This window comes from Ochotona princeps, chromosome X (assembly GCF_030435755.1).
Source record: "Ochotona princeps isolate mOchPri1 chromosome X, mOchPri1.hap1, whole genome shotgun sequence".
NCBI classification, from domain to species: Eukaryota; Metazoa; Chordata; class Mammalia; order Lagomorpha; family Ochotonidae; genus Ochotona; species Ochotona princeps.
The window spans coordinates 107,230,073-107,248,301 of record NC_080865.1 but is presented as its reverse complement, the minus strand read 5'-3'; the positions used below and the strand labels follow the sequence as shown (position 1 = coordinate 107,248,301).

The following is an 18,229-nucleotide window of genomic DNA, read 5'->3' as shown; positions in this document are numbered from 1 at the left end:
TCTTTTAGAGTAGAATACTTTTCTAATGAGTGATATAGCCTTATATAGTAAAAATGAACCATTGATAATTTTAATGAAATGTTTTTCCAGGTTTATTATCTTTCATTGTTCTATGGGATGGTTTTTGCAATATGGTTCGTTTAAATTATTAATTAGTAGCCCATGAATCTTTTCTTTTTACTTCAGAGTTGTTTGTAAATGCTTCAGTCTTTCTCCTTTGCAACCTTGAGTTCATGTCTTAAATTTAGAATTCAGAACTTCCACAGGAGGCAGCCTTGTGGCACAACTACTTAGGCAACACTGACACTCAATCCAGCTACCTGCTAATGTGCCTGAGAAGACAGCAAAAGATGGCCAGTGCTTGAGCCATACAAATAAATGACTAGGATGAAATTCCTGATTGCTAGTTTTAGCCTAGTCTAGTTATGGCTGATACAGGCATTTGGGAGAGTGAACCAACAAATGGAAGATATCTCCCTTTCCTCTCCCTCTTCATCTCCCTATGTCACTCTATCTTTGAAAAATTTTTTTTAAGAATTCCTGTATAGATCTTTAGGTTTGACATAACAGCTGCCATCCACTGTACTACTTTCTCCATGGTATTAAAAATGCAAATAAAGATTTTTAAAAATGAGTGTTCTTATTAGAAATGTAAACCTTAAGCAAAAGGCTTGAGAATCCATAAAGATAATCCTTGTGGGCTTCCTTGCTCATTTGTTTTGCTATGCAGGTCACTTTCAAAAATCAGGCCTCTCGTCCCTACTCCTTTTACTCTAGCCTGATTTCCTATAAGGAAGATAAAAGGCAAGGAGCTGAGCCTAGGAAAAACTTTGTTAAGCCTAATGAAACCAAAACTTACTTTTGGGAAGTGCAACATCACATGGCACCCACTAATGATGAATTTGACTGCAAGGCCTGGGCTTATTTCTCCGATGTTGATCTGGTAAGCAGACCTCCATAGTGCTGGCCACTTTCTAGTTTAAAAGAATGTTCTTTATATTGTCTACTAAGAATTTTTGTATTTATCTTAAGAGTGATTAAAAGTTTTGAGTAAAGACGGTGATATCATATTTGTATTTTAGAACTGTCATTCTAGAATCTAGCAAAAAGAATGAATTGTACTCTGGGAAGATGGGAAGCAGACTGGAGTACAATAAGGGCTGATGAAAAATCCACTCTGGTTCATAGGAAAAAGATATGCACTCGGGTTTGATTGGACCCCTTCTCATCTGCCGCGCTAACACACTGAATCCTGCTCATGGAAGACAGGTGACAGTGCAGGAATTTGCTCTGTTTTTCACTATCTTTGATGAGTCCAAGAGCTGGTACTTCATTGAAAACATGGAAAGGAACTGCAGGACCCCCTGTAACAACCAGATAGAAGATCCTACTTTTAAAGAGAATTTTCGTTTCCATGGTAATATATCCCCCACACAATTACTCACTGTGAAATGTAGCATGCACTTTGATAAATGGGCCTTGAGTCAGAGACTTGAAAACTGTGAGTTGAGAATATGGGAGCAGAATTCTCATACATATCAGCATTTTTGGTGAAGCAGAAGAGAAGAAATTTCTACAACGGATTTCAGCAACCTTCTCTGTGTTTTCCAGCAATCAATGGCTATGTGATGGATACACTACCTGGTTTAGTGATGGCTCAGGATCAAAGGATCCGGTGGTATCTGCTCAGCATGGGCAGCAATGAAAACATCCATTCTATTCATTTTAGTGGACATGTGTTCACTGTCCGGAAAAAGGAAGAATATAAAATGGCAGTTTACAACCTCTATCCAGGTATGTACCAGTTTGTGCTCTTTCTTGTGCCTGCCGTGTTTACTTTCAATGGTCTAGGCACTGAGGACACAACAGATAAACAAAGAAGACAAGTTCCATGCTCTCAAATAACTTCCCTGTTCAAGCAGCTTTAACATTATACAAAGAAATTAGCAAAGGAACAAGAGAATTTCAGATGCATAAAAATTGCTGTAAAGCAAACAGAACAGCACAAATGGGTACCTAATGTCATTGCACATTGCTAGGAAAAGTGTGTTTATTTTCTTATTTTCCATCTCAAATCCCACATGACACCAGTATGAAAATAACAATATGTTTGTGTGTATGTAACCAGTATAGTCACTAAACACACTACTCACAGTGTTAATCAAGATATGGCTTTGTTTGCCCTCTGTTGTCTCTTTAAAACAGGTTTAATAGTGAAGGGAAACTTTCTACGGTTCTTCACCGAAGTTCTGACAAACCGTGTGACTCTTAAGTTTCTACTGATTCTTAATTAATGAACACAGTTCAAGTCACAAATTGAAGTCCTTTCCAAAATGTTAATCAAAATTCAAAACTTTATTTAACTTCAATTTTCATTCTCCCAACTTGAGCCTGCACCACCTAGAAGACTGCACTGGAAAAGGAGACATAGTAGTTGAATTTTCTGTTCTACTACCTAGTGCTTGTGCTTCTCTGAACCCCTAGCTAAATGCTGTTTTGAGCTTTGATAGGTTAAAGGTAAGGGAATAAAGCAGTTCTTACCTATTGTTAGAAATCATCGCTGTAAGCTAGCTTCACACTGCTGGCACTGGCACGTATTTAAGGTAATGAATTTTCAGGGATCCTTCAGAGATTCCCTTTTGGGACCCTCTGTCATGAAGTCACTTGACCTGGTTGGCTCCATCTCCATTCTTCAGTCCTTCCTTGTTCCTGCTGCTAGAGAATTTTACCCCTTTTAAGCGCCCATAATGGACTGGATCTAAGAACACCTAACTGTGACTTACGTCTCCCTCAGCACCTAGATTTAATCAATGGGAAATACAGTATTCCCTCTGAAAAACCCAGGAAGCAGAACCAATCCTAATGCAGTTGTATTATTCAGTCTGATTTTCCAGAAAGGGAAGGTCAGAACTTAATCTGCAGTGTCTCCAACTGTTGGAATCACATGGCAACCACTTTGGGTTTAAAGGATTTAGGAGTTGTGGAACTAAAATTTGCATATTTCTCTTGGTATTCTGTGTGCATCAATGTATAACATGCTCATTTTTCGTGAAACACATTTTGTTTTGGTTTTAATGAGGTGCTTTTGAGACAGTGGAAATGCTACCATCCAGAGCTGGAATCTGGCGAGTCGAATGCCTGATTGGGGAGCACCTGCGAGCTGGAATGAGCACTCTCTTCCTGGTGTACGACAAGAGTGAGTGTCGTGGTGAGCAGAGGCTCCCTGCCTACCCAGCTGCCTGCCATGCGACTTTCCTCCTTGCTGGATTGGCTGCTTGGCTTTGCCAATAAACAAACGCAAGATCACAAAAATCTAAAAAGAATATTGTTGAAACCATCAGAATCTTCAGGGAAGGACAACTACATTTTGAACAGTTTGACTCTGAAACACTAAACATTTTGTGAATTAGTGCTAAAAACAAAACAAAACAAAACAAAAACCTCCCTATTTTTACCTTGATGAAACTCCAAGATCTCCAATGGCAGAGTTTAGAACTTAGCTTTAAGAGTTACTACAGATAATTTACAAGCATTACTTAGAAAGCTTTGGTGGGGGGTATTAATCCTAACAGTCAACTAATCTACTTGTGCACGAATTCTAATTATAAGCTGCAAAACAGCAATAGTTTTAGCACCAAATTGTTACAATAAATGATATAGCATAGTACAATATTTAGTACTCTTTGGGGCACATGATAAACACTAAAAACAATAGTGTTTCTTGATTGTTCTGTTATTTTTCTGGGCTTACATTTAAGAAGCTAAATTCTGTGCACTTCTAGCTACTGTGCTCCTCCTGTTTAATTTCAGATTGTCAGATTCCTCTGGGGATGGCTTCTGGACATATTCAAGATTTTCAGATTACGGCTTCAGGACAATATGGTAAGTGCTTCTATTTTTGCTTCAAGAACCTGGATGATTTCATTTCTTATTTCTATTGGAGAGCTTCATGCTTCCATGCTTATGTTAATTCTACTTCATAGGTGTCTCTCAATTCCATCTCCTCCTCTTCATTTCCCAGTGTGACCATTTTAACTCTGTCTACCTTAATCTTCTCCCTGGACAAGATCATTGCCTCCCTAAATGCTCTCCCTACATTCAGCATTGTTCCTCTTGAGTTCTTTCTCTTCACTGTAGCAAGAGCAGTAATTACAAAGCTTGACAGAATCTATATAGAGTTCTCGAACACTGGTTTAGTGCAAAGTATTGCCCACATGTCAAATCCAACCTACCACTTGGTTTTGCTTGGCATATGAAATATGATAGCTTTCCACTTTAAAGTATCTGAAAAAGATGTTTGAGAATTGTTTAATTAAATTTCAGAAAAATACAATGGCTAAGAAGGACTAGCAAAACCCTAAGATAACAATAAGTATTGCTATGTTACAAAATCTTTACACCTTTATCTTCTCCACAGCTAGGATTGACTTTTATCAAAAACTGACTTTCTTCTCAGGTCAGGCATGGTAGCCTAGTGGCTAAAAATCCTTGCCTTATATGCACCAGGATCCCATATAGGCACCTGGCAGCTCCTATTCCCATCCAGCTCCCTGCTTGTGGCTTGGGAAAGCAGTAGAGGATGGCCCAAAGCCTTGGGATCCTGCCCCCACATGGGAGACCTGGAGAAGGCTCCTGGCTCCAGATGGGCGCAGCTCTGGCTGTTGTGACTTCCTGGGGAGTGAACCAGCAGATAGAAGATATTTCTCTCTATATCTCCTTCGCTCTGTAAATCTGTCTTTCCAATAATAAAAAGGTAAATCTTAAAAACACTGACTTTATTCCCAAGTTTCTGGTATCAATTCAGTTGAATTTAATCTCTCTCCTCTTTCTTGGGCAAAGGACAGTGGGCCCCAAAACTGGCCAGACTTCATCATTCCGGATCAGTCAATGCCTGGAGCACCAAAGAGCCTTTTTCCTGGATCAAGGTTAGAAATTTAATCAATAGCTGAAAAGATACCACATTTAATCAATCATTTACTGATCATATCAATGTCTATATATGCTGTTATTATAATATATACGTGTATATAATATATCCTTTGTATTGCAGTTATCCTGTCAAACAAATGAGGAGCTTCTGTTGAAACACAAATGCCTTTATGATTTGTACAAAACAATCATGACTTCCAACCTGAATAAATATCTAAAACAGTGTCTTTAAGCGAATTCTGTTGCTTTTAAAAGACATTGTCTTTCAGATTTTCTCACTTCTCCGTTTCCTCTAGAGTAGCCCAACAGAAACATAATGTAAACCACACGTGTAACTTTACATTTTCTAGTGGTCAAAAGAAAAAAAATGCTAACTTCATCTTAATAATATATTTCATTTAACCTAACATGTTCAAAAATATTATTTTAACATGAGATCAGTCAGGCCTGAGATCTCTTTAAGAACTTTAGGTCCTTTCAATACCACATGAGCTTCTTTGCCTAAACAGATGAGGTTTCTTCTAGAGCCCCCAAGAGGAAATGGAGAACATTTTTCTGCTTTTAATTTTCTGCTAAGCTATCTAACATGCTTTCTATTTCTGGTACTTACAGTTCAGAGAAAAACTAGTATATCATGTAGTGCCACCTATACCCGCATCCTATCAGTTTTCCTCTTTCTCTTCTTAGTTGGCAGACTACATTCTCTAACATGTTTTCCTTCTGTATTTTTCTAAGAATAAAATAGTAACCACCTCACCTATACTTCAATTTTAGTTTATACACAACATATAACATTCAAAACATAACATGTTATACATAACATCATATCATCTTAAATTAAGGCAAACATGTGGTATTTAACCTTTTGGGATTGGCTCATTTCCCTTAGCATTATGGTTTCCAGTTGGGCCCATTTGGCCACAAAGAACTGCATTTTGTTTTTTTTAATAGCTGAGTAGTATTCCATGGAGTAGATGAACCATAGCTTTCTTATCCAATCCTCTTTTGATGGGCATTTTGGTTGTTTCCATGTTTTTGCAATTACTGATTGTGCTGCTATGAACATAGGAGTACATGTTGGTTTCTCATAGAACAAGTGTTCTGGATATATTCCTAGGAGTGCTATTGCTGGATCATACGGTATGTTGAATTTGAGTTGTTTGAATATTCTCCATACTGATTTCCATAGAGGCTGTACCAGCCTGCAGCCCCACCAGCAGTGGAGTAGGGTTAGGGAACCCGCATTTACTTTTAACATATTGGTTACTCATTACTATGTCAATTAATTCCATAATGATGTAAATTTTTGCTGATGGTATGTTGGAGCTTTCAATTGACTGGGATGATACTCTGCTGGCTCTGTCATCAGACCAGAGAGGGTATACCTAAGAAGCCGTTGAACTTGACGGGACAATAAGATGCTGGACTCTATGTTTGGTAGACGCTTGCAATGGGGAAATCTCAACTGAACTTGAGCTGTGGTTATGCAATAAGGTGGAGGAATCCACCATGGTGGGAGGGTTTGGGGAGGGGTGGGGAGAACCCAAGTATCTATGTAACTGTGTCACATAATACAATGTAATTACTGAAGTTAAATAATAAATAATTTAAAAAAAAAAAAAGAATAAAATAGTAAATAAGGAGCAGAGAAAAATGCAGGTTACCAATGAGCAAACATAAACAGCATTCCTCCTAATGCCAAAACCATTCATCTTCTTGCAACTGTTTGGTACACAAAGTCAATAACAACCCAATTTAAGCTGACTGCATTGATCTCCAATTATTTTTTAATTTGTGATTTAGCCAAAACACATATTCTCCATTTTTATGACTTTTTTTTTAATTGAGGAGCTTCCATTAAAAAAAATTATTTATTTTTATTGGAAAGTCAGACATACAGAGAGGAGGAGAGACAGAGAGGAAGATCTACCTTCCCTCCTGCCTGTATCCCCCCTCCTCCCTTATTTATTCTCCCCCCTAATGTTTACGTATTTTCATTTCAACTCACAATCACAGGCTTAACACTCGATTATGTAACAATATCAACACATAGTAAGTAGAAAAATATTCTTGGAGTCAATGAGTTATTTAAGGAAACCCTCATTAACCCATTCAATATGGGTTCATTAGGTATCTAGAGTATGATGCCTTTGTGAAACTTACATGTCTCTTGCTCAACTCATTCTAACCATTCTGCAGCATTCATTCATCCATTCATTGCAAAGCATTTTCAATGCACCAGTATTACTTCAGATACTATCATGCACTGGAGCTGGAGAGAGCCTATAAGATAGCCTATAATGAGTGTTTAGGATATGCCAGATCCTACCTCAGCCATTGCCCTTTGAGATAAACACTGATATTGTCTCTATGAGCAAGCACATGGAAACAGAAAGGTTAGAAGACTCAAACCGGTCCACTACCTTAATCAGTGAGTCTTATAATGAAGACAAGCAAAACAACCTTTAATATATGGTGCAATATTTTGCTTTGAGAAGGTTATATCCAAAATGAAGTGAAAGCATAGAAGCAGCAGCACTAAATTTGTCTGGATTAGTCAGGGAAGGCTAACCAATTGAAATAGTTCCTCAAGTAACACCTGAAGATGATGTAGCACTTTATCAGTGAGAACTCATTTTGGGATAGAGCTAGTAGTCTAGGCAGACAGGAGGAAATTGGCTTTGACTGGATCAAAAATGAGGTATAGGCAAAAGCTTAGGTTGTGTGGGTTTCATTAAACGTAGCACAATGTGAATGCAGAAGAAATGACTATTTGGAAGTGGCTTGGTTTACTGGAAAGGAGAGAACTTGGTATATACTTTTTGTACTCATTTCCACCATTTATCTCAGAAGTTAACACAAATCCACCTTTCAATATTCGTGTTTGGATTAGTTCAAGATATTAATTATGAGACATCTGTAGCAACGTAGATTCTTCTAAGTCAAAAATTAATTTTAGGAGGTAACACTCGGATTTAAAACCAGGATAAAAATATTGTTTTAATTTGTAGGTGGATCTATTGACTCCAATGATTATTCATGGTATCAAGACCCAGGGTGCTCGTCAGAAGTTGTCCAGTCTTTACATCTCTCAATTTATCATCATGCATAGTCTTGACGGGAAGAAGTGGCAGACTTATCGAGGGAATTCTACTGGGACATTAATGGTATGTAGTCCTTTCAAACAAATGCATGAGTCTTTTAAAAAGTGATTGAAAGATTTCATTATGGTCAGTGGTGAATTAAGCCTATCATTATAAAGTAAATTAAAATGATGTTATTGCAAAAACAAAGGGGAGAAAAAAACGAAAGGGGAATTGAGGGAGAGAAAGTGAGGAAAGTATGCTATCTTCTTATAATTGAATATGTGGAATACATGAGATCTTTTCTTCTTGAGGGTTTTTCCTGCTAGCAGGCCCCGAGACCACCAAGTGGGTGAGGTGACAGTGTTCTCCGGCCACAAGAACTACCGGGGACAGTGTGGCAGGGGGCATGTCCATTTATTGTAAAGCGAGCACAAAGTTATATAAACTAGAAAGGGAGAAGGCAGAAGGGTGGTCCCCGACAGTCCTCCACCCAACAATGACACTGTAACTGACTAGAAGACACATATATCCCTTTAAGCACTCCCGTCATGTCAGAGGTTCCTCACACACAGCTGGAAGCTGTGCCTCAGGTCTCTGGCAGGTAAGCTGTGAGCCACATCCACCAGGTAGCATGCAGAGATACAGGGACCATCTCCAACATTTTCTTTTTTTTTTTTTAATATTTATTTATTTGACAATCTTGACATAATTAGGGTAAAAAGTTTCAAGCACTACAGGATGATGGGCAAGACAATTAGTTCCATATTGTTTCCTTAATATATCTGATGTAAAAGGGGATGTTAAGGGAGACACCCCACCCAGTCTGCCACCCACCCCAGGTCCCAGATGTGGGGCATGCTCTGAGTGTCTTGCTCAAGTGGTTCTGATAGTTCAACAGTTCTGAATTGCTGCCACTCTCACCACTCCAAGCACGATGAGGTTGCAGAGGAATCCACTGATTAACATAGTCCATCATAGAGTCTCCGTTTGCTCAGTATTTTCATTGTCAACATATAGCTGAGGCGGTTGATTGACTTGTTCTGTCCTTTGTCTGAGGTGTTCCCAGACCGGATTCTTGTATGTACTAGCAAGCACAGGGCCCAGCACAGTCCATTGCCCCGATCAGCTGGTGGTTGCAGTTGTTGGGTTGGTTCTGTTTCCAGCCCTGTCTTCCACTGGAACCAATGGGTGTCCAACATTTTCTTTTACATTAGTAACAATTAAGAAAGATTTCAGATATTGGAAAAATACTCCCAGTTTTTCCAAGCTTAACCCTAAAAAGATTTTTGCATCTGTGAGCAACAGAAAATATTCTGGACCTATGAACAATCAGCACTTGTATCAAGGCTCTCATGCATGATAGAAATGAAGAGATTCTCAATTAACAAAAATAAATGATTCAGGATTTAGTCAAAAAGATTATAGGCTTGCTGGGCATATCCTAGGTGTGACGCGGTAATCTGCCAATCAGGTTGGAACAAGAAGCAGGCAGCAGATCAAAAACTGGAATTTAGAGGGCAAAACCATGAATGGAGAGAAAGATTTGTGTTTTCCACATAAAAAGAAGGGTGAAGACCTGATAATTGAATTCTATAGAGGTGAGTTCAAGAGCATTAATTAAACAGGCTTAAAATTTTAGCAGCATTGTTTACTGTTCCTTTACTTTTATGCTTCCTGATGAGTTTATCCACAAATCATGTCAATTCTTCCTTTGTAGTGCCTGTCACGTCTCTTCCTTCTGTTTCCACAGCCCAGGAACTCATCATTAATATATATTACATCTCTAATTGGTCTTCTCCCATTTCTAGTTTCTTCTCCAATAAAAGTTGTATGTAATTTTCAGAGTAATTATATTTTCAGTCCCCTAACAAAAACCTTTGCATTTTCTCCTGTTATCTCCAGAATAGACCTTCAAATAATCCTGCACAAAATAATTTCCTCTGCCCTTGTAGATCTATTTTTCTGCTTCTTGACCTTGATTTTTATTCCATGAATCAGGCCTGAATACTTAATTCCCTAGATTTGGTTAGATTTCACCAACAGGGAGCACTAGCAGATCAGGGGGAAGAGGGAAAAGTGAGACTGTGCTAGCTATTCTCTTTACTTCCTCCTTATAAAGAAGTTAGCTGTCCCTCTATTCACAGTCACTGCTCCAATCGGAGTGGTTTTCTCTACCTATACCAGTTACTATTGCTGTTTTCCAAACCACTCCAAAATTTTGTGTCATATAAAAAGCATTATTGTGTTCTATTCAGATTCTGTGGGTCCATGACTTTGAATAGGGTACAGTAGGTAGCTGCTCTCTGCTGCATAATATCTGGGTCCTCAATGTCATCTTAGGGGATCCAGATGTGAGTGCTACAGCTAACAGATAAATCTCTGACCAAGTCTGCTAAGTTTTGCAGCGTCAACAAATGACACATCTACGCAGATTTAAGGGCAAAAGACACAGATCTTAATTCCCAATGAAATAAATATCAAAGACTTTGTGGTCATTTCTTAAGGCCACTACAAGAATCTCCTTTGGATTTCTATTCCCTCTCCTTATCCCTGTGGGTTGAAGGTTGGTAATAGTTTGCCTCACCTTTCTAACCAGTACTTTTATTAAACTTGTCCCAAATTATACTAATTTGAGTATGCCTTGTTCCTTGTTAGAATCCTGCTTTATAATAGTTATTAGAACTTTGTTGAACCTTGTAGAGAAACGAAATTGGTTATGTGAAATACCTAACAAAGTTTTAAATACTTATTTTTAATTAATTTGTTTGCATAAATCTAGGTTATTTATGTAAAAAATCATGATTTCTATAGGATTGATTATTTTTCTGTTAAAGAAATACTTGCTTTATTTTGTTGGTAAAGAAAGTTAATTCCTATAATTCTAGTAAAATATTCAAATATATAATTATTTTACACAATGAAACTAGTGTGGCACAAAAAAAAAAAAAAGAATCCTGCTTTATACGGTAATTGGTATCAGAAGCAGCCTTGGGAAACATTCTCAAAAAGCAATTCTAAGATTGTATTAATATTTTCAAGGAGCACAGAAAAAGGTTGGATAGTGAGTGATCAGTGGCGATCACTAATGATACTAGGGATGAGTTGCAGACATTGTAAAGCACTTTGTTGCTGTGGCATCAACTGTGGGATCACCTGATTAGAGTGAACCGTCTTCTTTTTACATCTCTAAAGGGTATATATACAGAAAAAAGAATTGCACATGATCAGTATATGCAGGGTCTTCAAAAATTCATGGAAAATACTTGCACAAACATAAAACTTTTAATTCAATTAAAACGATTTCCATAAACATTTTGAAGCACATTCATATACAAAGAGAAGAGCTGTACACGTTAAATATACAATCAAGATGGACCCTGCATACTTTGTGCTATAATATGTATATACTCATATACATGCAGATATCCTGTATAATCATGTAGTGTGACAGGGTTTACCTATGTGGCAGAAATGACAAGAAGACCAAGCATGAGAGAGAGCTGCAGTGCCAGTGAAATGCACCAAGGCACTAGGGCACGGGTTGGGAGGAGTGGAAATCTTAGATCTGGGATGGGGAAATTCAGCTGACATGGCGAAGGCTGAGACCTGCAAGCCTCCACATTCCCCCTTCTGAGGAAGTAAAATCTTTGCACTCTCTGAAGCAGTCACCCCTTTTCTGCAGAAAAGCCTTTCAGTTACAACTGGATTAGTTGCATAAAAGCCAGTGAGTAGTCTCCTTAGATCTCATTATGGCAAAGCATACATGAGTCAAGGAAAATACGATAATTACAAATTTAATCATGCAGTGATGTCAAAAAGTAATTCCACTTTCAGACATATCTCTTTTGGAGAAATTTAACACAGTTCCACATAGATAATATGAAACCTGATCTGACAAAAAATGTTCTCTTAATTTTCATTCTCTAAAAAATAAAAATATATTGGCATTTACAAGGTAGGGACAAAATATACTTTTGTGATTATAATACATACACACAGGCATGCAGATAGGCTACATGCATACCCCCAAACAAAGTCAGATACACAGAGAGGAGAGACAGAGAGGAAGATCTTCCATCCAATGGTTCACTCCCCAAGTGAGCACAACGGCTGAAGCTGAGCCCATCCTAAGCCAGGAGCCAGGAGCTTCCTGTGGGTCTCCCACACGGTGAAGGATCCCAAGGCTGTGGGCCGTCCTCGACTGCTTTCCCAGGCCACAGGCAGGGAGCTGGATGGGAAGTGGAGCTGCCAGAATTAGAACCGGCGCCCATATGGGAATCCGGGCATGCAAGGCAAGGACCTTAACCACTACACTGTTGCGCCAGGCCCCAGTCTCTTAATTTTGACAATAATGGAAATGTATCCTATGAGTCACTGCTAATAACTATTAATTGTATACATTTCCCCTCATGTCTAAAAAGATTCCTTGTATTTCTGAATTTTCTCAATATCTTTACCAATATTATTCCCTTAATGATTTTGCTGGCAAGTGATCAACAGCAAACTCACAGGAAAGCTGGAAAGATGTTAGGGAGAAAAGGCCTTGATATATAACATTTGCTGATTTCCATGATATAAATATCCCTACCAAGAATGAGTTCAATCTACAGCCATGATGCCATTGAAATCACAGCTGGGAAGAAATGGGCACAACTGCCTCCAGCTACGATTCTGAGAAAACTTCCCTCAGTCATAGGATAGCATTTAAAATTTAGCTGCATCCAATTTTCCAAAAATTTGTGTAGAATTTCTGTATAACCATCAAAATTTTGGGAAGCCTATGTAAGGTTTTGGCATGAAGGGTACATTAAAGTAAATTAGGAAAACTTCTAGTTCCCCCCCCCCCCATAAGACTCTTCCTTTAAAATACTTTAAATAGGGCCCGGCAGCGTGGCCTAGTGGCTAAAGTCCTTGCCTTGAATGTGCCAGAATCCCATGTGAGCGCCGGTTCTAATACCGGCAGCTCCACTTCCCATCCAGCTCCCTGCTTGTGGCCTGGGAAAGCAGTCGAGGACGGCCCAATGCATTGGGACCCTGCACCCGCATGGGAGACCCGGAAGAGGTTCCAGGTTCTCGGCTTTGGATTGGAGCAGCACTGGCCGTTGCACTCACTTGGGGAGTGAATCATAGGACGGAGGATCTTCCTCTCTGTCTCTCCTCCTCTCTGTATATCTGACTTTGTAATAAAATAAATAAATAAATAAATAAATAAATAAAATAATATAGTAATCACTGACTCAATGAAAGGAACTGCTCAAGCCTTGCGCTTTATGTGGTAGCAGCTGCTCATTCTGTGGCCTCGACGAATCGCTACAAAGCTCTATGGTTTTCATATCACTATTCTCATGCCATACATTTAGAATGTACATATATCTTTTCATTTTCTGCTTATCAGAGTAGACAAATATTGTCTATTGGTTGCTCAAAGAATCAACTCCTGGTTATCTTTGTTCAAAACTTTAAAAACTCTTAAATTGCTTTTTGTTTCTTAGAGTCTAGATCTGAATATCTAAGTCACTGATTCTCAATATTCTATTAACACTAGGAAGGATAAAGTGATTACTAAGTCTCTTGAGGTTTATTCTATTAGCAGATATTTAGAAATTGCCATGTTCTAGTTTGAATACAGGTATGTAAATTATAGCACAAGGATCTGACATGAAAGCAGCTTTTGTATGGACTCTGAAAATGGTTTTTATATGATTAAAGGCTTGTAAAAACATACATGCATGCACAAAGTATCTTACAAACTATTTGCAGGCTACAAAGATCAACATGTTCTCTAGCCCGTTTGGAGGGGGCAGCTCAGAAGGGAGTGAACTGTGAAACCTGTGAATCTATTCTACCAGCAGAGTATATGCTTAGACAGCTGACATTAACCATCAAGTATCCAACCCTTTAGGACCCATAGCTTGCCTAGTTCTTTCATAAGCCACGTATCTCACGAAAGGAGTATATCACAACAGGGAGGGGAAGCACAAGTCCCTTTAAGGACCACTGCTTTGTTGCTACCATTGTCAATCATAAATCTTCACGATAATTTTAATTTTAAAAAAATTTATTCATATTTATTGGAAAGGGAGATTTACAGAGAGAGAAAGAGACAAAGATCTTCCATCCACTGATTCGCTCCCAAAATGGCTGCAATGGCTGGAGCTGACCTGATCCAAAACCAGAAGCCAGGAACTTCCTCCGGGTCTCCCATACGGGTGCAGGATCCCAAGGCTTTGGGCCGTCCTCCACTGCTTTCCCAGGCCACAAGCAGGGAGCTGGATGGGAAGTGGAGCTGCCAGGAAATATACGCGGGCCTATAGGATATACTGTCACTTTGAGGTGGAGGATTAGACAACTGAGCCATCACCCCAGGCCCAATTTCAAATTACTGATGAAAATTTAGACAGCAAGGATCTCTCTTCTCCGGCTTTTGGGTTAAGAATCAGAATAAACAGGAGCAGAGAACTCAGAGTCTCCCAGTGCATGGCAAGAACCCAACTACTTGAGCCATCACCACCACCAACTGCCAGGGTTCCCATGTACAGGAAGCGAGGATCAGGAGCCAGAATTAGAGATGGAACCCAGGTACTCCAATAGGAGGTACAGCCATCCTGACATGCATGTTAAGCTCGAGGCCCGATACCCTCCCCCAGCATCACTTTGGCTAACCCAAGGGCATCACGGGAGAACTGCATCCAAATCCCTGACACCTGACCTTGCTCCAGCTAGCCATACTCTCACGTTTCTGAGGCCCAAACCTAAAGCATATCATCACCCATGCCCCACGACACCTAAGCATTTTGGTCTTGTGGGGAAGAGGGAGCCTCCCAGGCCCGCAGCCCAGGTAGAAAGGAGCGTAGTGGGAGTGGGGGTGGACTATAATAACAACCTGGAAAAGGAAAGGCCCACGCAGGTTTGGGACACCTTTGCAGTAAGTTGGACCAGAGTCTGAAGAGCTCCAGCATACGCTCCCTGGGAGCCCAGTGGGTGACTGACTGGTGGCTGCACCTGCATCACAAGCCGGGGGCGGAGGCAGCAGGGTGTCCCTGTTGGATTTCTCATACCCTCCACGTTGTTGAGAGGGATGTAGAAGCAGGGAAGAAAGCCCTAGCAGCTCCCCACCCATCTTTTTCTCCGCCCCACCCCACAAACAGCCTGCCCTGACAACACACCTAAAACTCCATCGCCAGACCACACACCTAACCCTGACCCCAGAAGGTCAGACCTGTGTCAACCTTCAGCCTAGAGGATGCATTTTGCCAGAGTCCCACGTTGGAGAGCAGGGTTCTGTTCTGCAGAGTACCGATGCTCATTCTCAAAATGAGACAAGAACCAAGCTGACGTAACAAGTGGACCTACAAGCCCTGGGGATGTGGGCCACCACCAAGTTCCTGGGGAACAGGGACGCCTGCCTTGCCTATCCTCACGGGAGCTCACTGCATCAGAGAGGCCACGCCACGATTCTGCACAGTTGGGCAAATCGCAAGCTCTAGGGCAGATTGCCTATGCCCCGCTGTGGAGAGATCCGCAACTGTGAGGAAGTGTGAAACCGGACCAGACCAGCAGTGTCACTGGAACTTTTGCCATGGACGCGCCTGCCTTGTAAAAGATCACCCCAGACTCGTGGCCCACGTGCCCCACACTGCCACACCGCACGTTTCCAAAGAAGGCCCGCATCCCCGAGCTAACAGACAGCTAACTACCTAGCTGTGCCTCTGGACAAATAGGCAAGGAAGGTAGGCACGTCTTCTGCGGGAGGCAAGTCTGCACCGTGAGGTGGGCGTCCCCGACGAACAGCTTGGGCGCGCAACAGCTGGGCGGCAAGGGACAAGCAGGCCTCCGGGGCCACAGCTCCGAAGCAGCCGGAACGAAGGCCATCTGGCGGTCTGAGACCTCGAAGGGCGCTAAGAAATGAAGGGCCACGACGACACTATGGAGCTTCAGGCTTACACATTCGGGCAGAGCTATGCAGAGCGGGATCCTGCTTATGAAATGAAGACAGGAGCACGAGTCTGCGTGCGGCCGGAGGCAGCGAGGGGAGGTGGTAAAAGGGGCAGTCCGCTCGGAGAAGGGAGAAGGCAGCCACGTGGGATTCTGTCAGATGCCTTCCTTTGCCCCTCGTGCTGCCTGCGGAAACAGTCTTCGGGGATGCGGCCGAGCGGATTCTGCCAGCGGCAGAAGAGGCCACGCAGGGTGTCTTCACGCCCCCTCCCCGCCCCCAGCCCCGCGCCAGAGAGGATGGCTGCGGATGGATGCGTGGGGCTGGCCCGAGTCGCCTGAAGTCACTCGGTGTGGGGGGGTGAGGGCGGGGAGCATCAGATGCCCTGTCCAGAGGGGGAGATGGTCTCTTGCAGAAGCAGGTGAAGGAGGTGGTTCTGCTCGGCGGTCAGCAGCGGCCACATCTCCACCTGCAGCGACTTGACGGCCTCCGTGTCCTTTTCGTGGGTGGCCATGACCAGGGACTGGAGCAGCAGGAACAGCTCCTCGGGAAGCGGCCCGCAGCTCTCCTGCCCGTGGCTGTCAAAGGCCTCCCAGCAGTACTTCTCCAGGGTCTGAGCGTGCTCAGGCAGCAGCTTGGCGGGTGGTGGCTGTAGGAGCAGCAGCAGCAGCACGCGAGACACCTCACAGCGGACCAGCACGTCGGAGAAGGCGCCCAGTGCGGCGGGAGGGGGCACCGTGGGGCCCGCGTTGGAGGCGAGCAGCGCGGCGGGCAGGGCGGGCTGCTGGAGCCCCGGGGGAGGCGGCGGCGGCGGCTGCGGCGGCGGCGGCTGCGCCGGGTGGGTGCCATGCTCCCGCGCCAGGCACTGCATGCGCGTGAAGACCGCTAGGGCGCCGTTGTAGTCCCGCGCCAGCAGCTGGCAGGAGGCGGCATCGCCGAGCGCCTGCAGCGCGGCCAGGGGCAGCTGGGGCAGCTGGAGCTGGGCGGCGCGCTGGAAGTGTCCGGCGGCGGCGGCCGGCTGGCCCAGGTCGCGCAGGGCGGCCGCCAGCTCGAGGCAAAGGGCGGCGGCGGCGGTCGGCTGGCCCAGCTCCAGGTGCAGGCGCACGGCGGCGCCGAGGGCGCTGGCGGCGGCCTGCAGCGGCTCCCCGTAGGCGGCGGGGCAGCCGAGGCGCTGGCGCGCGTCGCACTCCTGTCGCAGGAAGAGGCGGGCGGCCTCGGTGAGGGCCAGCGCCTCCCCGGGCCCGTGGAACAGCGCCTGCTGGCAGCGCGCCACCGCCAGCTGGCACCAGGCCGCGTACGGCAGGCACTCCTGGGCGCGCAGCTCGCGGCCCAGCTGCCCGAACTGCTCGCCCGCTTCCGCCACGTTGGGCTTGCGCAGGAACCGCTTCTTCAGCTTGTTGGACACCAGCCGGTAGCGGGCCAGGAAGTCCGAGGCCTCGGGCCCCGCGCCCGCACCACCGCCCAGGCCCGCCGCGGCCGCCGCCATCTTGGCCGCCCTTGGCCCTTCCCAGCGTGCTGACGCAGCGGCCCGATTCGCCGGCGCCGGCGCCGCGCCTCTGCGACGCCCCGGGGCCCGGCCTCCTCGGCCCACGGCCCGCGCCGGCCTGCCCTGGCGGTGGACAAGCCGAGGGCGGAGCGGAGGCCGGGCCTGGCGAGGGCGGGCCTACCGGCCCCACCGCACCCAGCGATGGGGCGGAACCTAGCCGAGAGCCCGAGTGCCCGCGCCAACCCGGGGCGCCCGGCCGGCCGGCTCACCCGGTGCCCTCACGGCGCCCCCGCGCGTGCGCCCCTGAACGCCATCCGGACCGGACTGCTGTCCGTTCCGCGAGGGCGCGGGGGTGGCCTGTCCCTCCCCCCACCCAAAATGCGCTCACTGGTTACCTCTCGGCTTGGAACCCGGGCCCACCGTCGGCCGCCCACGCGGTCGGCCCACCTCTGCCCGCCCACGCAGTCCTTCGTCGCCTCCCGCTGCCTCCGGCCAGCATCTCGGTCCAGGTCCTGAGCTGCATGCCCGTGCAGGCCACTGCCTGGGCACTACCCCGAGCAGGCTGTGCCTTGCTCCGGGCAGACGTCTTCTGTACCTGGACCCTGTGCACAGCACCTCCCACCCTGATGCGCCGCCTGCTACCCAGCACTCCAGGCTGGCCACACACTCGCTCAGACCCAGGGCCGTGCTAACTCCTTACACCCCTCCCACCCTCATACACCGTCCCAGGGAGAGGGACAGCCCTCGCTGCCCTGGCCAGCATGCCTCCAGGCCCTCCCTGCCCTGCCTCCCACC

General features: G+C 44.5%; 3 protein-coding genes across 3 annotated transcripts in view; 1 reads left to right on the top strand and 2 right to left on the bottom strand.

The window, feature by feature from the left end:
• Positions 1-18,229, bottom strand: part of DKC1 (dyskerin pseudouridine synthase 1) — a 129,190-nt gene that overhangs the window by 18,200 nt on the left and 92,761 nt on the right. The window lies entirely within an intron of this gene.
• F8 (coagulation factor VIII) overlaps positions 1-18,229 on the top strand; it is a 113,228-nt gene that overhangs the window by 76,601 nt on the left and 18,398 nt on the right. The window contains exons 17-23 of the mRNA XM_058659188.1: positions 731-943; positions 1,189-1,417; positions 1,612-1,794; positions 3,080-3,196; positions 3,811-3,882; positions 4,840-4,925; positions 7,941-8,096. Of these exons, the coding sequence (XP_058515171.1) occupies positions 731-943; positions 1,189-1,417; positions 1,612-1,794; positions 3,080-3,196; positions 3,811-3,882; positions 4,840-4,925; positions 7,941-8,096 (1,056 nt within the window). The remainder of the gene's footprint in view (positions 1-730; positions 944-1,188; positions 1,418-1,611; positions 1,795-3,079; positions 3,197-3,810; positions 3,883-4,839; positions 4,926-7,940; positions 8,097-18,229) is intronic.
• F8A1 (coagulation factor VIII associated 1) lies at positions 16,287-17,575 on the bottom strand. The gene has a single exon (XM_058658508.1). The coding sequence runs from the start codon at positions 17,432-17,434 to the stop codon at positions 16,325-16,327; it is 1,110 nt and encodes a 369-aa protein (XP_058514491.1). The 5' UTR covers positions 17,435-17,575; the 3' UTR covers positions 16,287-16,324.